The following is a 23,004-nucleotide window of genomic DNA, read 5'->3' as shown; positions in this document are numbered from 1 at the left end:
AAGCACATTAGTTATTTTGACTTCAAAACAAATATAATCATTAATATAGTTAAGCCATGGAAGTTAAAAATTGTTATTAAAAATATTAATGTAAGCAATTAAATTAATGTGAGCATTAAATATAAGCAATAACTTGAATAATGCAGGAAAAGCTAATAAATATGATACAATCAGCAGCAGAGATCTTGTAATTCAATAATTAGGTTTATAACTATATAAAGGATGATTTTAAAAGGAGATACTAGAAAGCAATAAAAACCTAATGTTAATTGAACAGTGCATTTTTATATTATCCAAAGAAAGATCTTGAAAACAAAGTTTAACTGAATAGTATAAGCAATTCATTCAATATTTCTAAATTGTAATCTATTGATAAAAATAAATAAGAAGTATCTTTTATAAATGTGTTTTTTTCTATTTTTTGGTCAATGAATTCTTTTTTTTCTACATAAAAATACTTTCAGTAGTTATTCTGATTACTTAGCATTAGAAACATTTTCTATACTCCAATGTGTTTTTACTTACTGCTTTATGTTTGGGAGAAAAAAAAAATTCAGAAAAACTGAGTATCAGCAATATTGTCCACAATGCATAACAATGTCATGTAAAAAGCCCATAATGTTTCCTGAATCTGTAAGGATTTCTCTAATACATAACCAACAATACACTTATTTAGAGTAGTTCAATAAAATGTCGTCCCCCACCCCCAGACCGGATCTGATTTTTAGATGACCCGCTAAGCAAGAATTCCTCAAATTATGCAGTATGGTTCTCTTATCTTCTAAAGAATGAGAACAACTAAAACTACGCATCTTGACTACGTACCAATGGCCTTTTCTACTCCAAAATTAATTACAGATTTGAGCAAATACAAAGAGCAAACCATTCTTATAAGAAAACTGATTTTAAAGTAAAAGTCTGATATGGATCTGACATAGATCTAACGTGGTTTCATATCAGTAAATATAAAATTCTAAGTTAGAAAAAAAATTTAATTTTTACCCATTTTTTTATCTTTTAGTAGCTAGAAATGTTTTGGAAACAAATGGCAGGTAATCTATTTTTATTTATTATTCAGAAACAGTTTATAATCTCAAACTTTTATTGATATAATTATTTCTATTAAGCTTATGATTAACAGTATTATAGAAACACTCACTAAATCATTTGCACAACAGTAAATATAGTATTTTATCATTCTAAAATAATTACTGAAAGTTACAACTAGTAAGTATAATCTTACTAGTTACAAATAATGTACTTGTTTCTCTTTATGAAAACTTCCCAAGTTATCTTCAATATATTGATTTGAATATCTATTCTGGAGAATTTATAAACTACTAGAAGCCTGTTGCATGATATCCGTGCAAGAATAGGCCTTCCTTCCCCCAGCTTCACTCCCAGCCGCCCAGCGCGACCCGGGAGCCGGCATATCCCTGCTCCTACCAGGATCCAGCATGTCCCTGCACCCCGGCCACCCGGGAGCCAGCATAGCCCGCTTCTGTCTGGAGCACCACTCCATAGCTCCCTCTGCTGCCCACTTCCCCTCAGAGCAGGCTTCACACCACTGCAAGCCTGCTTATGCAAATTAACCTCTATCTTTGTTGGGTTAATTTGCATACTCACTCTGATCGGCTGTGGGTGTAGCAGAATGATGGTTAATTTGCATGCTTCTCTTTTATCAGGTAAGATGTTGTAAAAAAAAATGTAACAGAAAGTGTTGGCTATTTATAACCACTTTTTCACATAACAAAGAAGACACCTTATAATTCTAGCAGTGTGTTACAGAAATTTATATGAGCATTCCTAAAGCTTTGCGGCCAAAGCCAAAGGAAGAAAGAAGACACGGAGGAGCAGGGAGCAGCGGAGCAGCAGCACAGAGCATGCACGCGAGGTGACGACATCACAAAGCGTGAGCACGGGTGCAGCCACAGGCGGGGGGTGGGAGGGGGGTGCACACTGCGCACGGGGTCTCTTACACGTCGGCCTCTGCTAGCTGGAGTACAGGACGGAGAGCGCTTCAACAAAGAGAGGAGAAGACTGCACGTTACACACAGTACACACGTGACTCCCAATGACTACGCTGTCTTAGCACACAGAGTATATAAACATACATATACAGACACTTCAGATAAACGGAAAGGAATGGGCTCTCCAGGGAAAACTGGAGGGCAGGACAGGAGAGAAATCGCCACTCGGACGAGGTCAGAGAGTGACACCGTTTTCACTGGACCTGCACGGACAGCGACCCACAAGGGACCCTTCACCCACGACGGCCATCTCCTCCGGGAGCAGCAGGGAGAACGCATCTGCAAGGCTGTTGGCGGCATCTGCCCGGGGCGCGGGCTGGTGGGTGCCCGGGAGCTGCTGTTCCTCCCTGCGGCACCGGATGGAGGCCGCTCCACTGCAACCCGAAGAGCCGGTGGCAGAGTCAGAGCCGGCAGCTCCAGACAGGGTTTGTCTACCAGCCCAGCCGGTCTGAAGTCTGAGTGCCACATTCAAACCTGGCCCTGTCCCTCCGTTATTCTTCCTGGACGAACCGTCTCGCCCTCCCTCCCCACATCAAACATGGACGACTAAGATCTAGTCTCTCCCCTCTGTTCCTTAATGGCAACAGCTAATATTCACCATGTGTGTCACAGATAGAGGTATTTTACCAAGTACCTTACATATATGAACTCTTAACTCTCCCAGAATTTAATGTAGGTAAGATGACCCCCGTTTTCAGTACAAAGAAGAGGGATTAGCTTGCCACAGGCCACAAAACTGTATGTGGCGGAGCTGGGATTCAAGCTTTCGCATCCCACTCCTCAGAACGGTCACAACCACCGGCCATGCTTCCAGCCTCGCAAGTCACTTACCAAGTTTTGAAAAATGAAATACTGAGCTTCTTAAATATGAACCACCTCTGCTCAGGCCATTTGCTATCTTCACTTCCACCTCACACTTTGAGGGTTTAAGTGTGTCCAGGTACTTGGCAGATAAAGGAGGCATGGCAGGTCCCAGGCTGGCATAAGAGAGCCAACCATCACAATGTGACAAACGCGATGACAGAGACAGGGAAGTCTGCATGGACCTGGAGGAGGGCTGTGCCAGGCTCCATGGGACCAGAGCAGGGACTTTACAAACTGCGTCGGCGGGAGTGAGAAGATTTCAGAGAAAACAAGAATAAGAAACTTCTCCAGAGGCAGGCGCATATGATTAGCATCAGACACAACAACTTCATCGGTCTGGGCATAAAGAACAATCCAGATCTGTTTTATTCCTTAAAAATTCAAATGCCTAAGAGGAAGGAATCTGTAGAATTGAATGTTAAACTAAATATACTGGATGCTGAACTCAAGCATGCCAAAGACTGAATACCATTATTCAAACACCCTCTCCTACGGCTCTGAGGACAAACTGAATGATAATTCTGGGAAGGCTGGTCACAGTTATAAATTATAAAGAGAAACACGAGGTTCATGCCATAAAATACAAATTAAAAACACACGGTATTTTTTAACAGGAGCTTCCTGACGGCCGTTGCCCTGACAGGTGAAAATCCCTTTCCCCTGTCATGTGATTCCACAATCCCGAAGGAAGGGTTAGTGGCTCATACTGGCTGAGACTGGAAGGCTGAGGGTGAAGAAAACTGATGGACAAGTAAGAAGCTAAAGAGAACACAGGAAAACTGGGAAGGGAGTCTATTAAGAATCAGGACATAATAACCGATAGTACTGAGGGCATGACATACATCTTTATATATATATATACATATATATATACACATATATATACACACACATATATATACATATATATACACACACACACACATATATATATTATTGATTTTTTACAGAGGAAGAGAGAGGGACACAGAGAAACATCGATGAAGAGAATCATCGATCAGCTGCCTCCTGCACACCCCCCACTGGGGATGTGCCCACAACCAAGGCACATGCCCCTGACCGGAATCGAACCCAGGACCTTTCAGTCCGCAGGCCAACGCTCTATCCACTGAGCCAAACCGGCCTCGGCATGACATACATCTTTAAAAACGTTCTCCAACAACCCATGAGCAAAGGAAGGCTAGACACCCTGCTCCAAACAGACACCCAGCAGCAGCAGCAGAGCAGACTGAGACCACGTGGTGCTTAACCAGGAGCTGGGAGGAGAGCGCTCAGGAAGCAAATGAGGGGAAACCCCTGCCTCTCAGATCTCAGGGCCGGAGCCTGAACCATAACGTCACTCCTCTTTCTTTGTAGGAGTCCCTCGGCACTGCTTTAAAAGCTAGTTGCACGTTTGAACGGCATTTATGCTGAGCAACAGCAGGGCCCTCCGGAGGAACGGGGAGCAGGAAAGGGACTACAGCACGTGGTGGCGGAGGAGGGGCATCGAGAGCAGAGACAAGAGGGGGCCGGAGGTGTGCACTGCGGCTCCCCTGTGAGAGGGCTGCCCTGTGTGCCAGACGTGACTCCTATGGTTTACACGCAAAGATTTTTGTGGCCCAGGGGATGGAGAGAAGTGTGTCAGGAAGAAAAACGAAAATGCTTTCCTAGTGGAAAGAACAATTTAAATAATTTATTCAAACCTCCAAATCTTTTAAAGATGAACTAGTGGCCTGGTGCATGGATTCATGCACATTGAAAGGAAATTAACTAGAAGAAAGATTCGTGAGTAATTACGTCACTGTATATAAAATAGTATATATAATACAGCATTATAAAATTGAAACATGCGTGTGATTGGCACCAGCGAGAGCTTTATTTGTATCGCGTGTGCACGAGTCAACATTTATTTTTAAGTTGCTAATGCGCATCATATGTACTGGCTGGTCCATCGGATGGACAGACGGATGTACAGTTGGCCACTTGGCCTTTTATATATCTCTATCTACCTATCTATCTATCTAGATATGGATGATGTGTGTGGAAATATTGAGTATTTTCAGATAGTAAAATGTACACCAGATTATAACATGAAATACTATTGTACATCAAAAGAGTTTTTTTTATGACACTGTAGAATTAATTAGAATAATTACCTGACTTAAGAATAATAAAATAACTGTTATTTATTTTCAACCTTTTTCAGTGTTTTTCAACCTTTTTTGGGCAAAGGCACACTTGTTTCATGAAAAAAATCACGAGGCACACCACCATTAGAAAATGTTAAAAAATTTAACTCTGTGCCTATATTGACTATATATAAAGTAATTCTCTTGAATAGGAATCAAATAAACACAAAGAACGTATTTTATAATTACTTTATTATGAAATATTAAGTAAACAAAATAGTGAAAAATTATAAAATTCTTGTCTTGTCTGCACCTACGGCACACCAGGCAACATGTGTGCCGCGGAACAGCGGTTGAAAAACGCTGAAATAACAGGTAGTTTCCATTTAGAGTGCAAAGGTGCATACTTTGATATAAATATTTCAAAGATATAAAAAAAATCACTTTAAAGATAAGTTAAAAAATCTAGATCAAGAATTTCCTTTAGTAGAAATATTCTTTTGAATATAGTAATTATATTTAACAAAATGCAAAAATAAAACATTTAAAGAATTTCCTCTGGTTTATAAAACAGCTATGTACAACATTTAAATTTCAACCAGTTTTATTTCCTAGTTTCTGGAAAGACTGAATGTTTAACAGAATAATAAAAATACTTCATGACAGGGATTACTATGCCTTTTAATGTTGAATAAGGAGAATATATATGTCAGGTATTTCTGTAAAGGGAACGAAGAATAAACATTAGGGAACTTCTAAATTATTAAATGTATACAATTTAGGAGAGAAAATGATAATGCAGTCAATTTATAGTGCAATAGAACCCACTAAACTAAAATCACTTTGCACATTAGAAGAGAAATTCTGTCAGCTTTAAAAATTCATTTGTACTCAATTACAATGCTACTAGAAAACCTACAGAAAGATTTAAAATAAAACTTGTCACTCTTTCTGATTATACCACCAGAGGTTTACTTTTAAATAACAGGGAAATTAAATAGAGTACTGAAAAGGGATGGAGAATGTGACATAGAAATCACCATGAAAAATAAAAATGAGCAGTTATTTATATATATGTAGTTCTGTACATATTGTGACAATAATTAAATAAGCATTCCAGTTTTTAGAACTATTGCAAAGAATGAAAATATACAGATTCTTTGATGGCCAAAGAATTTTTCAAAGTACATTTTAATTATGTTTAATAATGATAAACTCTTCATTATATTTAAGATAAGAAACAAATTATGACCCACAAATAAAGTATCAAGTGAAATATTTCTAAAACTGACTACATTAAACAAATTCTTCAAATCAATTCACTGATCTCTTTTACTGAAGGATTCATTGGTTTGAAAATCAGACTTACGTCATCCAAAAAATCAATCAGTGAAGATGAGGAAGAAGAAAAGGAATCCTATTTAACGAATACAGCAATAAAAAAAATAGAAAATATGGATGAAGCAATTTAGTAAGAACAAATAATAAATCAAAAAATTTGTAAAACAATTGAAAGGCAAATGACATTAATTCAAATAAATAAATGAAAAAAGCAGTCACTGTCAGTTTCCCAAGAAACTTAGAAATTCATTAATTACTCTTTAAAGAGTGATTCTTTATCCCTTTCCCAAAGAAATGAAATACTGTTCATATACTGTGCCCAAAATGTAACAAAATGAAGCTCTGGGCAAATTGACCATCGGACTCGGTGTGAGCGTGCTCAAGGTGACGATAAACGAGAGAAAATCTCTGTCCTAACAGTTCCCACGGAGTGTAACGGAGGAGGCGGGACTCAGCTGCTCCGTCTCCTGCACTAGATCCGTACTTTCACAGAGACGTTAAATAAAGACACCATCACCATCTTGAATTTTCTGAGGCTAAAATATACTTTATAAAGATTTTTCAGCAAAAATTTAAGTACCGAAGAATGATAAAGAGCCATATAATCACTATTTCATTAATATGGAATCTGCCTGATAGACACTATGTAATAGTTTTTAAAAAAGCATTCCAATTGCATACTCCTAAAAAACTGCATTCATTTGGAACTGGAACCAGCACTGTCCTATAGTGAACTTGGACATTTTCAACTGCTTTTCTAGCCCTACACTTGGGAGAAAGAGAAGAGTCAACATTACTTCAAAAGTCAAGATGTGTTCTGCACTTACTGTTTCTCAGGGGAAGAGATGGAACTGCTTTTAAACCTTTGATGTTTTCTTAAATATAAAAGTGACTGCAGTCTCCATAAGAATGCTTTACAATAGTTACGAGTCTAGGTCCTCTGATGTGGGATGCAATAACAGTTTATTACAAGCAAAATTTAAATGACAAAGTGACTTTCAAACTGACCCAGAGAAAATATGAAAAGATGAGTACTTACTTCAAAGTGATCCAGAGCATCGGTAGGCGTATTCAAAAATGCCAAGAAAGAGTGCTGTGAGTCTCGGTGCTCTACACCTAGAAGACAGCAGCGACTCTCCTTAAGCTAGAACAAACTGGTTTTCACGGACAGCCGCTCCTGCCCGAGTCTGTTAGAAGCTGTTCGCAAACCACTGTGCTTAAGCAGTCAATGTTAACCCTGCACATCTAAAAACCGAATTACACAACCGTTTTTTGGAATATCACTTAATAGTTAAATTATATCATTCTCCATGAAGCACTTGTTTCTTGACTTGAGTTCTTAAATTTCTTTCTTTTCCCATATAGTACATTATTAAAAACACATTAAATTTTTTGGTAGATTTGAGAGATTTTTCAATAGAGAGACCTGATTATGTCTGATTTTTCTAAGATAATTTATCACCAAACAAGGTTTCTGTTTTGAAATATTCTTAGCAAACATATAGTATGCATTAACAAATAATCTCTTATAAGAAAACAATGCAGTGATAAAACAAATGTATTTAGTTATGGAATAAACTTTTGTCAATCTGATTGCAGGTATTGTTTTGTTGACAGAAAGAATGAATATCTCTTGGCTATGCCATTAACTTTAAATGCAAAATTTCCAAAATAACCTTTAAAATATACATAAATTTATAAATATTAAAAAAAGAATAAGTACATATTTTTATTTTCATATTCTCAAGAACTGACATCAACTAATTTGTGTGCTTTTCAGATTACTCTCTGATAATATATTATAGTTCCCAGATAAGGCAGCACGTTCAGAAATTCACTGTCAAATATTTACTGAGAGCTATTATGTGCTGTCCATTTAGACACTGGGGATTTAATAGTAAATTAAGCAGAAAAAAAGAACATTGCCCTCATTATGTAAATATTACATAATACTGCTTAAGTAGTATAGTACATTAGTTACAATATACAGTAAAATTTTATTATTCTACAATGTCCAAAATCTAAATAAAAAAGTTATAGGCTCACATTTCCAAAACAGAGCAATGTGAAAAACGGAGCTTTTTCTTTCGCAAGTTTGGTCAATTCTAAAAACAATGAGTCCACACCCTCTGTGTGTCACAGTAAGTCGTCCTCTCACTGGTCTTTGTCTATGTAACTGTCTCAGGGCCACGCCCTGCCCTCCTTTCCCTTCCCTCTCTGAGAATACAGTTCTCTTCTGTTCTCCCTGTCTGAAGCAGCTCTGCTTGACTCTCATGTCAGCGTGATGCCTTCCACAGCCGAGCTCCTAATTCACTTTTCTGAGTTCCTGCTCTCCTGTCCGCTAGGAAATCCAATCAGCCCACTTTACTGCACATGTACGGCTTTTAGTGGCCTTTCACGCTAACCCCTTTAATGTGATCCCCTTCTTCTCCCACAACTCCAAGCAGATGCAGACACCCCACTATTTCACATCAGTGAGTGCCAGGAGCTGGGAAGTGCAGGGAAGCATGCGACATAACACAGAGCCCACTAGCTGGCTGGGGTTCGGTCAGGAACACTGACTTTGTCAGGAAAACAGATCTCTTGTTATTGCGTAGAAGAGACCCTTGTCATTAAAACATTCTGAATTTCTTTTTATTAATTTTTTACTTCTGAATGCCCACATTATGGAAAGAAAGTTTAAGAAGTTCGTGTAAGACAGCTACCAAACACTGTGCTACTTTTCACATTAACAGAAAAAAATGCTCAAATAATTAGTGTTCTAAGAAAATGGAAAGGAATCCTGGGAAATTCCTCAGGGCAAGCCATTTAAGAGCCAAACATGGAAGACGACACCAAAATGCCAAAATAATTTTAACTCTGATTTGCTCTCTTAATACTGGATTAGATTAAACGTTAGTTATTTCAGACATTCTTTCTTTAACTACTCTGGGAGAAGAATAGAAAGTATAAGATAACTTTTTCCAATCACAAAAATATTATTCGTGAAGTAGGCACTGAAAAAATAGTTAAACTTACGACAGGGTGAGTTCTATTAAAATCAAATCTCTAAACAATGTATATTAAATAAAACAAAAAGACTCAGAGTATCTACCAAATATGTGTAGTATCTACACACACACACACTTATCTATAAATGGATACGGGGATGCCAGACTGCTAGGTGAACACCTATCCCATAAGCTGTCCTTGTGTAACAAACATACATTCATAGCAGAACTCTAAGTCCTGATTGATGCAAAAACATGCCCATACCCTTTTCGGATCTAAGCTCTTCGGTGTCCTTGATCAGCTGTTCGATTTCTGATAGCAGTTCCAAGTTCTTCTTCTCCGCATCTTTTAGTTTACTTAAAAAAGAGGAAAAAGGGGAAATGTCATTATTTTTGCTGTTGGTTAGTGAGCCATCATTTGGTTTGAATGCTGTCAGTCATGCTATAACAGGGAAAGGCAAACAGCCAGGAGCAAGTTTAGTGTCATCTACTCTCGAGTGAGTAACGTTTTCCTGGCACACAGCTAGACTCCCTGGTTACACGCTGTTTATGGCGTTCCTGGCACCGCCGCAGAGTTGAGTAGACAGAGACTAGCTGGTCCCAAAATATTTACCATCTGGCCTTTTCTAGAAAAAGTTGCTGACCCGAGTTAAATATTAACCTTTGAAATGTCATAAAATAAAAAGTTAAATTTTGGATTGTTAGACTTTTTTCGTAGAGAACCATGAAAAGAGCATGTATATGTTTGTAATTTTCTGCCTGACTCATATTACTGGTTTATGAACAAACTATGTCCAAGGCATAAGAAGACACTCAGTTGTTCCACATTACAGCAGGAGAGGAACACTCCTGGCTGTTTCCTTTAACTGTCCACATCTTTGAGGCCCCGTATGGATTCCAGCTGAGGGTGGGTGCCCGTCTCCTGCCTCAGCCCTCTCCTCACTGCTCAGTCTCAGAGGCGGGCCTGGCCTGTTACTTCCAAGAAAGAAGCAGGAGCTTCCCACACTGACTCCCATCGCTATGGCTGCTGCTGTCTTCCTCTCTCTGCTTGGCTTTCTCTGAGTTCTGGGAGCGGGAGCTGTTTCTTTGGTCCTAACCCACGTTTTCAGGGGTTTGTCCTCCTCGGCGACGTTCTGGAGGCACAGCCTGAGGTTCAGCTCGGCTTCCCCCACCCTCTCTCCGCCTTCCTAGGGGCGGGGGCGCCTGTCCTGTGGGTGCAGTTGGAGGCAGCACACACTGGAGCTGGAGGTGCTCCCACCCAAAGGCGATGGCTGAGCTCACTGTATATTTTCTCTGTCAGAATTCCTGACCAAATAGTGAAGGTTTCCAAGGATAGTTTTGGATTCTCTTCACTTTAAAAGTGGTTTCTTTTGCAGTTTACTCCAGGGCATTAAAGAGAGTGTCTGTCGAGGAAATGGCCGTGAGCCTGGGAGGGGAAGCTGGGTGCATCACACTGGCTGGCGGTCCTCCCTCCCACAGCTGGCACTAAGGAAGGGACGGAAGACCTGCACAGTGTCTCATTCCTGCCCTGGGCCAGGCCTCTGGACTTCCTGCCTCCGAAGCAGCCAGTGACCTGGGCCACGTTTGGACCTGTGTGTGTGTGTGTGTGTGTGTGTGTGTGTGTGTTGTTGTTGTTGTTGTTGTTCTTTAACTTTAAGCAGGACTTGGCACAAGGCTATTTACATATATTATGATCTTTTCATGGATTTTAATGTTCTCTCTTTGACAGCAAAGAGAGCTAACTTTAAGCTCCTACTATGTACCACCCCACTCTCCGCATTTAACATGCAATCCAGGTGCCGAACTCTTCCTCTTGATGTGTGTGTGTGTGTGTGTGTGTGCGCGTGTGTTTGGCGTGGGGGGGGGGGGTTTACAGTGATCTGTGCAGTCAACCCTCCTGGTAGCCAGCTGGACCTCTGCACACGGTTCTCTTTGCAGCCCCACTCTCCACACTAATGGGATAAAATCATATGGGATAAAAGAAGTTCTATTCTTCACTTCCAGAGTCCTGAGGAAGGCTCCGTCAGTTCTTTACTTCAAACCCATCTTGATGGAGCCCCCGTCCTCCAGCACCAGTGGGCGGCCTGCCCGGCTCCCTGGCCAGGCAGAGGCACGTTCCTCAGCTGGAGGTGGCCAGGGGGTGGGGAGGACCAGCCTCTCCCTCACCCTGTGAAAAGCCCCTCCTCGTCCCCCCGCCCTGTTCTCTTCTGACTTAACAGCTCTTTGTGCTGGGATCTATTCATCTTCTCCAGAAAAAGCGTTTTCTTTTTTCCATTTTCAAGTCACACTAGCACGTTTAAGCAAAGCACTCTTAATTTATATCTAATGATTTATAACAAGACTTTATCATTCAACGGGGCTGCCATTTATCTGGCCTCTGAGTTTATTCAAAACATTAATGACCACAGTTTAGAGACTAAGGCTTCACACCATCCCACACTGAACTTATGGGGCCATATTTCTTTTCAGGACTGAACCCTTCGGAGCCTCCAAAAGGAATTTTTAAAAATGTTGATTTGTAAGAACTTTTTTATTGTTCCTCTATGTCACCTATGCTAACTTGCTCTTGAACCATGTTTATATCCAATCAATTATGATTTTCATTTGACCATTTATATATCCAGAGTACAAATTTCTCTACTGTTGTCATAAAAACTGAGGGAATGTATTCATTAGCTAACTTTCCCAGAGATTGTGGAGATATACTTGTTTTTATGCCCATAAAAGAAAATGAACAATAATTAAAATATTATATCATTATGAAATTTACCATCAGCAGAATCTTCATCTGTAAAAGACTTATGGCCAGAGTTTTCAGATGACTGTATTTTGTTCTGACTACATGTTGCATCCTTATGTTAATATGATGTTCTTGAACATGACAGAAGTGGGGAATTAATGGAACAAAGAATGAAATTAAAGTTTACAAATAAGGGGAAGGGTAAATAATAGAATATTAATTGGAACTATTCATTCCACTTTATGGGCAAGCCCAAGGAAACAAGGCTGTATTAAAATTCCACCACCACATACAAGGTTTGAGAGCATCTAGTCATGTTCAAGCCTTCCTAACCACTTCCGGGTCATCATCACTTTAAAAGAACATGTAACTTCTCTCCAAATACTTCTGGACCGACGAGGAAGCTACTGCAGCAGGACTGTGTTATTCGCCTTACCATTCTGTTACGATGTTCGATGCTTTAACCTTATTCAGCTCTTCTTGGATGGCCTGTTTGGCTCTTATTTCTGCATCCAGAGCTGACTGCAGCTCCAGTCTAGCTGACATATCCAGTTTCGCAAAACGCCGCATTTTCCAGGGCATATCCTAGGAGATAATATGACTGTTTTTAGTTCTATTCTATTTTTTACAGTCAAATTTAGTAATCCAAGTCAAGTTGGAAACTACTTAAAAGTATTATCTTTCTCTAACAATGAAATAGAATAAGCACATTGCTTGTGAAGACATATTTTTCATTAAATTCAGAAATAACTGTAGACTCAAAAATAAATGTGTTTTTTTTTACAGTTATTGTCAATACTAACTAGCTATGCAAATTATAGTTAAGCAGCTATGTGTTAAGATTTCCTAAACTGGAAAAGACTTGGACTGATTTCTCATGAAAACCGTTACAGTCGGCTGAAGCCAAGACAAACTGACAGAAGCACTCAGGTTCATTACGGTGTTTCTGAGCTACCCCCGCCTCCACTGCAGCACGTCTCTGTGCAGATCGGCAGCTTACTGTTGCTCGTGCCCCCAAGCTGGAATTCCTCAATGCTTCCAGCTCTTCCGTCATTTTGGAAGCCAAGGCCTGAAGGTATCCTCGTGCGTCCTTTTCATCGCTGACCCTGAAATACACACAGAGAACGACAGAGAGAAAGCACAGCATTAAACATTAATATTAAACAAAAAGAGAAACCCGAGAGAGATATATATTACTTTATAGCATCACAAAAAAATAAGTGAAAAGAGAGAGAAATCTATACATGCCCTCAAATACCTTCTTTCAAAAGTTCTACCCTAGTACCACTACATGCCAACTGGGGGGAAATACCCACTGAACAAATTAAAGGCCATGTTGGGGTAAGTCCAAACCACTCATCCCTGATAAAGCAGTGAAACTTCACCACCAACCACAGAAGTCATACTCATAATCTAACATTACCCCCCTCATGATTTCCAAAGAATATTCAGATTTCTTACTAGCTAGATTCTGCCATTTCATGCTATAAAAAAAAAAATCACACACTGTTCTTATAATTGAAATATGTGTATTTAGAAACTTATTAAAATAATATATTCTGTAAAAATCAAAGTTGTATTGTAATAAAGTTCTTCTGTTTTCTAAAATGGTAAGTAAAATAAAGAAAAAACATGAAAGGTTACTAAAACTCAGTTTGTATATACTGTGTTGATTTTCTTGCTGATGCAAGTATTATAATTTTAGGTAGAAAAAATTTCAAATTATCCTATCTAATAAAAGAGAAACATGCAAATTGATTGTACCTTTGCTACAACCACAAGCCACACCAACCAGCCAATCAGGGCAAGTATGCAAATTAACCTAACCAAGATGGTGGTTAATTTGCATATCCAGGCAATGAGCAAAGACTGAAGACAGTGTAGAAAGAAGCCAAGCATTGCAGAAGGAAGCAAAGCTGCAGAGAAGCATGCAAGTGGGATTGGGGAGAAGGGAGGGAAACAAGCAGGGGAGAAGGGAGGAAAACAGGCGGGGCCGGGGGAGAAGGAAGGGAAGCAGGCAGGGCTGTTGAGAAGGGAGGGAAGGAGGCATAAGAGAAGGGAGGGAAGCAGGTGGGGTGGTGGAGACTGCAGCAGAAGGCCCTATTGCAGGAATCTTCCTGCAATGTGCCTCTTGTATTTAATAAAACAAATCCCAGCCCGGCCAGTCTGGCTCAGTGGTTAAGCTGTTCATCGACCTATGAACAAACAGGTCGGTTCGATTCCTGATCAGGGCACATGCCTGGGTTGTGGGCATAGCAGAACACAAATCAGTAATAACATCCTAGCTAATAAAAGGGTAATATGCAAATTAACCATCACTCCATTATAAAGCCCAGTCCTCTCAGCCCCAGTGGAGTTCCCCAGTCCCAGGGGGTCAGCCGCTGAGAGCAGGCAGCGTGGCAACGAGGCAAGCGTTCCACGCCCGGCCGTGGATGGGCCTCTGAGCTGTGGAGAGCCTCTGGGCAGCGGGTGCAGAGTGGGCAGGCCCCACAGAGAGCTACTGGCATATGGATTCGTGCGCAGGGCTACTAGTTAGTAATAGAACTATGCTTCTAGAGTAACATTTTTCACAGCAAAAAAAAATAAGGTAACTTGTGAAGTCACTCCTGGAATTCATCCAGCGTGAGCTATGTCCAAATCCGCCCCCAAAGCCACATGCAAGGGTACTCACCACTGAATGATTTCTGTGATCTGGGCTTCCCAATGTGCAACGGATTCTTTCTTGTCTGCTAGGTCTTTCACTTCTTCTTCCAGCTGCCGGTTGCGTACACTGAGGTTCTCATACAGAGCTGTAAGCTGAAAGGCGTCAAGACACATGTGTCTTTTAGAAACAGGAACTCAAGGTACTCAGATGCCTCTTGCTAAATCTTAAATTCACCATATTCCACTCGAAAATGCATGTCTTGTTGATCCCGCATTGTTAACCCTCTGGTCACAGGTTTGGAAACATCTATTCCATCTGCCTTAGCTTTTCCCCTTTTCTCCCTGCACTGAATTGATGCCACTTGTGAACATTCATTTGCCTGAAGAACTCCTCAATTCTGCCAGAAATAATGTCTCTCTCTCTTTTTTCTTATTTTTGGTCTGAAAATGTCTCTGTCATCCTTTTGTTTTTAAAATTCTTTGTTTAAAGCACATATGTCAAACACAAGGCCCGCGGGCCAATCCGTCCCACCAGGCCTTGCAATGTGGCCCGCACCGCGCTGTCATCACTGCACTCTGCTGCGTTTCCATCACAATGACAGTTTATGACTGTTCAGTAAACCATTCGGCCCGCGATTTAGGCTGGATTTTAGATTTTGGCCCCTTCTCTGATTGAGTTCGACACCCCTAGTTTAAAGCATTACATATGTCTCCTTCTTCTCCCACTGACCTTGCCCTGGTCATTCCCACCCCTCTCCCAGTACATGCCCTCAACCCCCTGCTGCCTGTGTCCATCATTTATGCTTCTACACATGCATGCGAGTCCTTTGGTTAACATCTCACCCCCCTCTCCACCTTCCCTCTGAAGTTGATCTGTTTGATGCTTCTATTCATCCTCTTTTTTAAAAAAGTGTAAGAATTACAAGCATATATAAGAATGGATGGACTGAGGCGAAGGCCTAAGTGACTTCCTATGAGCCCATCACCCATGCTCAACAATTAACCACACTCAACAATGTCAATGCTAATTCATTTGTACTCGTTTTCTTACCCATCCTCCTGTATTCTTTTGAAGCAAGTACCAGACATCATATTTTATCTGTATAATTTCTATGAATAGACAGCTCTAGAAAACAGGTTCTCATTAAATAGAACCACAATATTATCATATTTAACGAATTTAACAAGTTTCTTGATATCATCACATAGGTAGGTAACTGTTCAAAAAGTTATCCCAAAATATCAAAAAAACTTAACAGTTTGTTAAAAACAGTAAACATAGCTTAATGAGGTTTTGGGATCTTTCAAGTATTTTATTTATAGTTTCCTAGCTTAGTCTACTCAGGCTGCTAAAACAGAATATCATAGACTGGATTAAACTTTTTTCAGACTATAGGAATACTTCCTACAATAGTCGTCTGCAGAAAGGCACTGGGGAGTAACAAGGCAGCCAGTACTTTACTGAGCCAACCCATTATCGTGGTATCCCTCCACTGGGTTGGACATTCCTTAATCGATCTCAGAAACACTTGGTAGCTGTCTTCCTCTGGTTAATTCCAAGAGCTGTGAAACGATTGTTTTGGTAAGTGTGCACTTTGTTTTTAAAATTCTTTGTCTAAATATTACAGATGTCTCCTTCTTCCCCCACTGACCTTGCCCTGGTCGTTCCCACTCATTTCTTTACCTCTTCATGTTAGCAGAGCCAGAAGCCCACCAGCTGCTTCTGAGAATGTTTTCTGCAGATGCAGTGTCTTCACTAATTCTTACAACACGTTTATTTTATTTTATTTTATTATTATTACCATTGCTTTTGACAGCCCTTCCAACTAATTTGTGGTTGGGGTTTCGGTGGGAGATTTGCAAGAGAAGAAAATTCAGATTTTGCACTGCCCAGTTACAATAGTTACAAGGTATTTTAAATAGATTTACTCAGAAAAAAAAAGTATCTATTCCTTGTTACTAATAAAAGCACAAACTTTGAAACCAGACTATGGACTTCAGAAAAGTAATCTCCCTTTGCCTCAGTATCCTCATGTATAAAATGTGATACCTTAGAGAGGCATTGGGAGAATTAAATTATTCAAATAAAGTAACTCAGAAGAGGACTGGCACATAGTCATTTTATCTAAGTATTAGTTCATTTTGTATGGGAATTTACTATTTGTACTTTAATGTATCTGGCTCATAATAATTATAAGACTACACAGAAACATGGAAAATGCTCATAACATTTTAAGTGAAAAGGCAGATTAAAAATACAATGTACATATGACTGCATTTATGTAGTAACTAGAGGCCTGATGCATGAAATTTGTGCAAGGGGCTTAGCCCTCGCAGGCGCAGTGGCTGCCTGGGCCCTCAAAGACCCAGCTTCGTCCAGAAGGTCGTTCAGCTGTCTGGTCTAATTAGCATATTATGCTTTTATTATTATAGACTAGTGGCCCAGTGCATGAAATTCGTGCATGGCGGGGGGGAGGGGGGTGTTCCCCTCAGCCCAGCACGCACCCTCTCCAATTGGGGATCCCTTGGGGGATGTCCGACCTCTGGTTTAGGCCCAGTCCCTGTGGGACATCCCTCTCGCAATTTGGGACCACTGGCTCCTAACCGCTCACCTGCCTGCATGCCTGATCACCCCTAAATGCCCTCCCCTGCCAGCCTGATATTGAGCCCAACTATTCACCCCTGCCAACCTGATCCTGCCTTCAACTGCCTCTGCCTGCCTGATCGCCCCTAACTGCCCTCTCCTGCCGGCCTGATCGTCCCAAATGGCCTCTGCCTCTGCCCCCACCAATATGGCTTTGTCCGGAAGGAAGTCAGATGTCTGGAAGATGGCCAGTCAACCTGGTCTAATTATCATATTACCCTTTAAGTAGTATAGATAAGATTATATAGGATAGGATTGCTTAAATGGGAGAGGGAGGGAGCCTTTTTTCAGCAGGAGGAGATACTCTTGGCAGACAAAAATCCATAATCCTTATATCGGGTCTAGTAATAATTAATGTCGTTTTTAAACATTCGTTTAAAATCTTGCTTGGCGTTGACTTGTATTGACATAACCTTCAAACACGTGGTATCTACAGAACGTGTGAAGTGCAATTAAGTTTTGCTTGAAAAAGTTTGTGTTTGGTTTGGTTTTTGTTGCAAAACTAGGGCTAAGAAGATGGCGGATGAAGAGCATATTCGGCACTGCATGCTTTACGAGTTCCAATTAGGAAGAAAAGCAAGTGAGGCTGCAAAAAACATCTGTAGTGCTCTTGGTCAAGATGCAGTTAGTGCCAGAAAATGCCAGCGTTGGTTTGAGAAATTGCACGAGGGAAATTTTTCGTTAGATGACAAGAGTGGTCGAGGCCGTGTGTCCAAGTTTGATCAAGAAGCTCTTCAAGCTCTTTTGGTGCAAAATCCTCAAATTACCCAACAAGAGCTTGCGACAACTTTAAATTGTTCACAAAAAACAATTTCCAATCAATTGTGTGCACTTGGCAAAGTCCAAAAGTTTGGAAAATGGGTTCCTCATGAGTTGACCGAAAACAACCGTAATCAAAGAGTCACAATTTGCAGTTCGCTCCTCTCTCGTCAAAACCGTTTGCCGTTTTTAGAGCAAATTGTTACCGGAGATGAAGAATGGCTGCTGTTTGTTAATTTGAAAAGGTGGCCTCTATGGTTGGACAAAAATGAGGCTCCGCAGCCCACGCCAAAACCTGACTTGCATGCGAAAAAAGTGATGTTTTGTGTTTGGTGGAATTTTAAAGGAATTTTTCATTATGAACTTTTACCATCTAACCAAACCATTACAAGTGCAGTGTATAGTGCCCAATTGGAAAGGTTAGCCCAAGCTTTAAGAGAAAAAGAACCCGCGCTGATTAATCGGAAGGGCGTAATTCTTCACCACGATAACACACGACCGCATACTGCAAGAATCACTGCTGAAAAACTGCGCCAGTTGGAATAGGAAGTTCTCCCTCAACCTGCATATTCTCCTGATATTGCCCCTTCCGATTACCATTTGTTTCGTTCTTTGCAAAACTTTCTTCTTGGAAAAAAATTTAATAATGAAGAATGCCTCAAAAATGCATTGACCGAATTTTTTGCATCAAAATCACAAGAATTTTACAACAGAGAGATTAAAATGCTTCCTGAGCGTTGGGCACAAGTAGTAGAAAACAACGGCAACTATATTGTTGATTAAATTTTGTTGTATTGTTTAAATAAATTCGATTTAAAAAAGTATTAGAAAACGGCATTAATTATTACTAGACCTAATATCTGGAATGACAGCCAGCCAAATGCACTATACTGCCAAACCTGTCATTAAAAATTTGAACCACTTTCTTACACCAAACAGCTGTTGCCCTTAAAACCCCTCCTTAGCTCCCACCTTAGGTTCTGCCTTCGAAGTTCACCCAGATTAGGTTCTGATTGGTTGGTTTCTATGCCAGTCAGCGTCTCTGGGCCTATCAATGGGCCTGATCAGAGAGGTGGGGCTGACCAGCAGCCCAACCGGAGGCCTGAGAGAAAGAGAGGTGCAGCTGCTGGCCAGGCCCAGAGTGAAAGAGAGAGGCAAGGGCTGATCAACAGCTGCCAAAGAGGCTACAGATCAGACCCTGCTTTTCCCTCCCAAGGCCTCTCTCCAGGCCTGATCCACAGGCTCCTCAGCAGTCAGTGCTGGGTCCAGGCTCCCACAGGCGAGGCAGTCAGTGCTGGGTCACCACAGCAACCCAGAACTGACTTCCGGTTGGTCGAGCCTCGTTGTTGTGGATGTTACGGACCTTGGGTTTTTATATATTAGGATATGTATACAAACAAAACTTGAAAAGAACAGTTGTGTTGTGATGATGACATCATGAGTACCTTTCATGTTGAACATTTTCCACATATTTTGTAATTTTGCTTTTATGTAAAATAAAAACAAGATGCAAATGATATGTTTTCTTGCTAGAAACCATTTACTTTTACTCCATGGAATTCATGACTAATTTTATTTGCAATAAGTTAATAAAAAGTGAAACTTGCAGACTTCTGGAAATATCAACTTTTTTTTCCTACTTTCTTTGGAGTTTAAAAATGTGAATGTGAGAATGTATTAGTTATAAAAGTTATTTCAGTTTCAAAATTAACATAATAATTGCTTTTTGGCTTTTATATCTAAAATACTGTGTGTGTGTGTGTGTGTGTTTGCAAGGTAAAATTTCTTTATTGGTTCCATCTACACCTGGACCAGAGATGGCTCTAGACCCAGGGGACTTCTGATTGGGAGTCTGTGGACAGTCAGAGGAGGCAGCTTCAGTGCTGAAGGTGGAAGGCTCCGCAGCCCACACATGCAACAGAAGCGCCTGCTTGCTGAAGCTTAGACCTTGGCCTGGCCGGTGAAGGCAAGAACAAAAACACGTTTCTAGAATCACACGTATCTGGAAGTCAGCACTGATGCTGAGCAGCAGCACCATGAAGGCTGAGAGCAGTGAGCATGGAGGTCCAGGCGTGCGGGGTGACCCTCAGGGCCATCTGGTGGCAGGCCCAGCTCCTGCGGGCCATGCCCCGTGCTTGCTGTAGCATGTCCCCCTGTTCCCTGCCAGCACTGCCATGTCCTGCAGGTCAAGCACAGCAGCCCGCCTTCACCCACAGCCTGCACAGCTGCATCGCACCGATCCGCCTCCCACTGGTGCTGGTGCATCAGCATCTGGGCATTTGCTTGGCCAGGCTGTGCCAGGTGGGCCACCTCGGTGAGCTGCACGTCATGGCGGTGAGATCCACAGCTCGGGCAGAGGCGTCGTTGGCAACCATGGACTGGAGCCCAGGCACCTCGGGCAGAGTGGGACGAAGACCTGAGGCTGCGAGGCTCCCCAGTGCCCGCAGGCCTTCCTCTCTGTCTCCGCAGCGGCTGCTCCAGGCCAGTTTCCGGGCCGGGTCTGCCCCCTTTCCACAGAGCCTTGTCCTCCTCTAGCTCCGACAAGCCCACCAGCACCTCTTGCACCTCCTTTTCACCGGCACCTTGACCTGGACTCCTCTGGCCCCAGATGAACGCGAGCCAACTCGGTGATCACAGCACACGTCAGACCCGGCTGAACTCCCCCGCTGGGGGTGGGCGGCTTCGTTGGCGCTGGGGAAGGCGATCTGGGCGGACCCCTCGGAGACAGTTGTCACCTGGGGTTCAGGCGGGCGCCCTGTGTCGCAGGGCACCGTGCCCGTCTCCATTGTGGTGGAAGTGCCGGCCCTTGGCGCTGCCCTCCATAAGCCGAGCACACAGCCCACCGCACCGGAGATCAGGCTCAGCCAGAGGGGTCCTCGTATGGGACATCCACCGTAGCCTGTGCCCGCCAGGCCTGCTCTCCCAGAACTGAGAACCGAGTGAGCATCGGTCACATTTTCCGGATTAAGACCTGGGCGCCGCCATGTACTGCTAAGAGAAAGTTTAGACCTGGGGCCTAAAGTACTGCTAAGAGAAAGTTCAGCTCCCCCCAGGCTGGCTTCCCAGGGAACAGCTGGGGCAGCAGCCAGGCTGAGGGACCCCACTCATGCACAAATTCGTGCACTAGGCCTCTAGAATATTACAGTTGTCAAAACTTCTCTAGTTTGACCTAATTGTTCCTGCTCTTACTAAAGGCCAGCCTTAACTTAACTTTTTATTCTTTAGTTACCCTCATGGAGAAAATACTCAATTCACACGGAACCAGAAAATGAAGAAATGGAAAGAAACAGTGAAGATGTACAGCTAGGTGACTGAGAGTTAAACAGAAAAAGCTAAAGCTGAATAAAAGGAGCAAAAGTGGACAAGTTAAAAAAGAAGCAAAAACCCAAACTTTCCTTATTTCTGCAGGAGCAAATATATCCTTGCTCTCAATAGTCATTAAATGCTCACCTACTATATGAATTTGATCTCAATGTGCTACTCATCCTTCCTCACAACTTTCAATTTAGCAAGAAAGGGAATGTTGTATTTTTATAAATTTAGGAGATAGGTTTTTATTTTTACCTTTCAGGTCTCACCAGAATCAAGAGTATTGTTTTAAAACTATCTCTAAATATGTATTTTGTGTAAAATCAGCATAACTTTATAGTTAATAATGAAATAAAACCAAAGAATGAATATAAGATTTGACCTATATTCAATAAGATTATTTTTCAACACAAATTTTCTTCAACTATAATATCATTCTTTGCTAGGTAATCTGCTTAAGACTCTACATGAATTGGACAAAAAGAGCTTAATTATGTTTCTTACCTCATGATAACTCTTAAAAGAATATTAAAATTTTGCCTTATATAAAGAAATTATGTTTTAATTTTGTAGTCATATTAGTCAAATATATGAAATAACAATTATGTGACTTATTTGAATAAAGTTCAAGTACTGTTAGTTTTATTATAGCGGAAATAACTAAGAGTTACGTTACATATGTACATATATACATATACATATATTGTACATATACATATACATATACATATTCAGTTTAAAATTCATTTGTACTACTTGGGCCACTTTCCAATGCTTATGCATATCAGCTCTATAAAACTTGACAAAATGAACTACTAGTTCTTTCTTAAGTAGCTTTCAACCAAACAAGCAAAGCAAATTTTTTTAAAAACTTTATCTTCACTTATTTTTAGAGAGAGAGGAAGGGAGAGAAACATCGATGTAAAGTGAAAAATCGATCAGCTGCTTGCTGACGTCCCCACCATGCACTGAGCCTGAAATCTGGGCATATGCCTTGACTTGGAATCAAATTTGCAACCTTTTGGTGCACAGGATGACACCCTACCAACTAAGCCACATTAGCCAGGGCGAGCAAAGTCAAATTTAAGTGCTTAGAAAACGAAGTAATTCTGGGGAAAGTATTGAGAAAAAAAAAAAAAATATATATATATATATATCGGACACAGTGGAAAACAGAAAGAATGGAGAGTCGTTCAGTCTTTTATTGGAATCACTAATAATTGAACATGATACTTTTATTGGAGGAAAATCACCATAAAGCACAATTATCCAAACCCTATTTAAATGTAAGTAAAGGCATTAAAGATCAATATTAGGATTTTTATGACTGTTAAGAGCTGCTGTCACAGAAATGCAAAATGATGGCCATTTCAAATATCAGATACACTAAATGGGGAAACATTCCTTCAAACATTTGAAATTCTGTTCATTGACCTGGCTACTTATAAGCTTAACCTATGGTTCTGGTTCTTTGTTCAAGGTACAGAGTTTAGGCAGAGTTGGGTTTCTTTAGATTTTTACAGGCCAACTATTATTTCTAGCTATTGTCAATCCTCCATCATAAATCTATATATAT

General features: G+C 40.9%; 1 protein-coding gene across 15 annotated transcripts in view; it reads right to left on the bottom strand.

The window, feature by feature from the left end:
* CDC42BPA (CDC42 binding protein kinase alpha) overlaps positions 1-23,004 on the bottom strand; it is a 181,502-nt gene that overhangs the window by 36,916 nt on the left and 121,582 nt on the right. For 7 of the 15 annotated variants that reach the window (XM_036453671.2, XM_045587148.1, XM_045587145.1 and 4 more), the window contains 7 exons: positions 14,745-14,869; positions 13,074-13,179; positions 12,510-12,658; positions 9,599-9,690; positions 7,383-7,459; positions 6,372-6,419; positions 1,980-2,018 (listed from right to left, as the gene is read on the bottom strand). In XM_036453671.2, the coding sequence (XP_036309564.1) occupies positions 1,980-2,018; positions 6,372-6,419; positions 7,383-7,459; positions 9,599-9,690; positions 12,510-12,658; positions 13,074-13,179; positions 14,745-14,869 (636 nt within the window). The remainder of the gene's footprint in view (positions 1-1,979; positions 2,019-6,371; positions 6,420-7,382; positions 7,460-9,598; positions 9,691-12,509; positions 12,659-13,073; positions 13,180-14,744; positions 14,870-23,004) is intronic. The other 8 variants (XM_045587149.1, XM_036453660.2, XM_036453669.2 and 5 more) reach the window with 4 other exon arrangements.

This window comes from Pipistrellus kuhlii, unplaced genomic scaffold (genome assembly GCF_014108245.1).
Source record: "Pipistrellus kuhlii isolate mPipKuh1 unplaced genomic scaffold, mPipKuh1.p scaffold_m20_p_25, whole genome shotgun sequence".
In the NCBI taxonomy this organism is placed as follows: Eukaryota; Metazoa; Chordata; class Mammalia; order Chiroptera; family Vespertilionidae; genus Pipistrellus; species Pipistrellus kuhlii.
The sequence above is the reverse complement of the archived record's forward strand: the minus strand, read 5'-3'. Positions and strand labels throughout refer to the sequence as shown.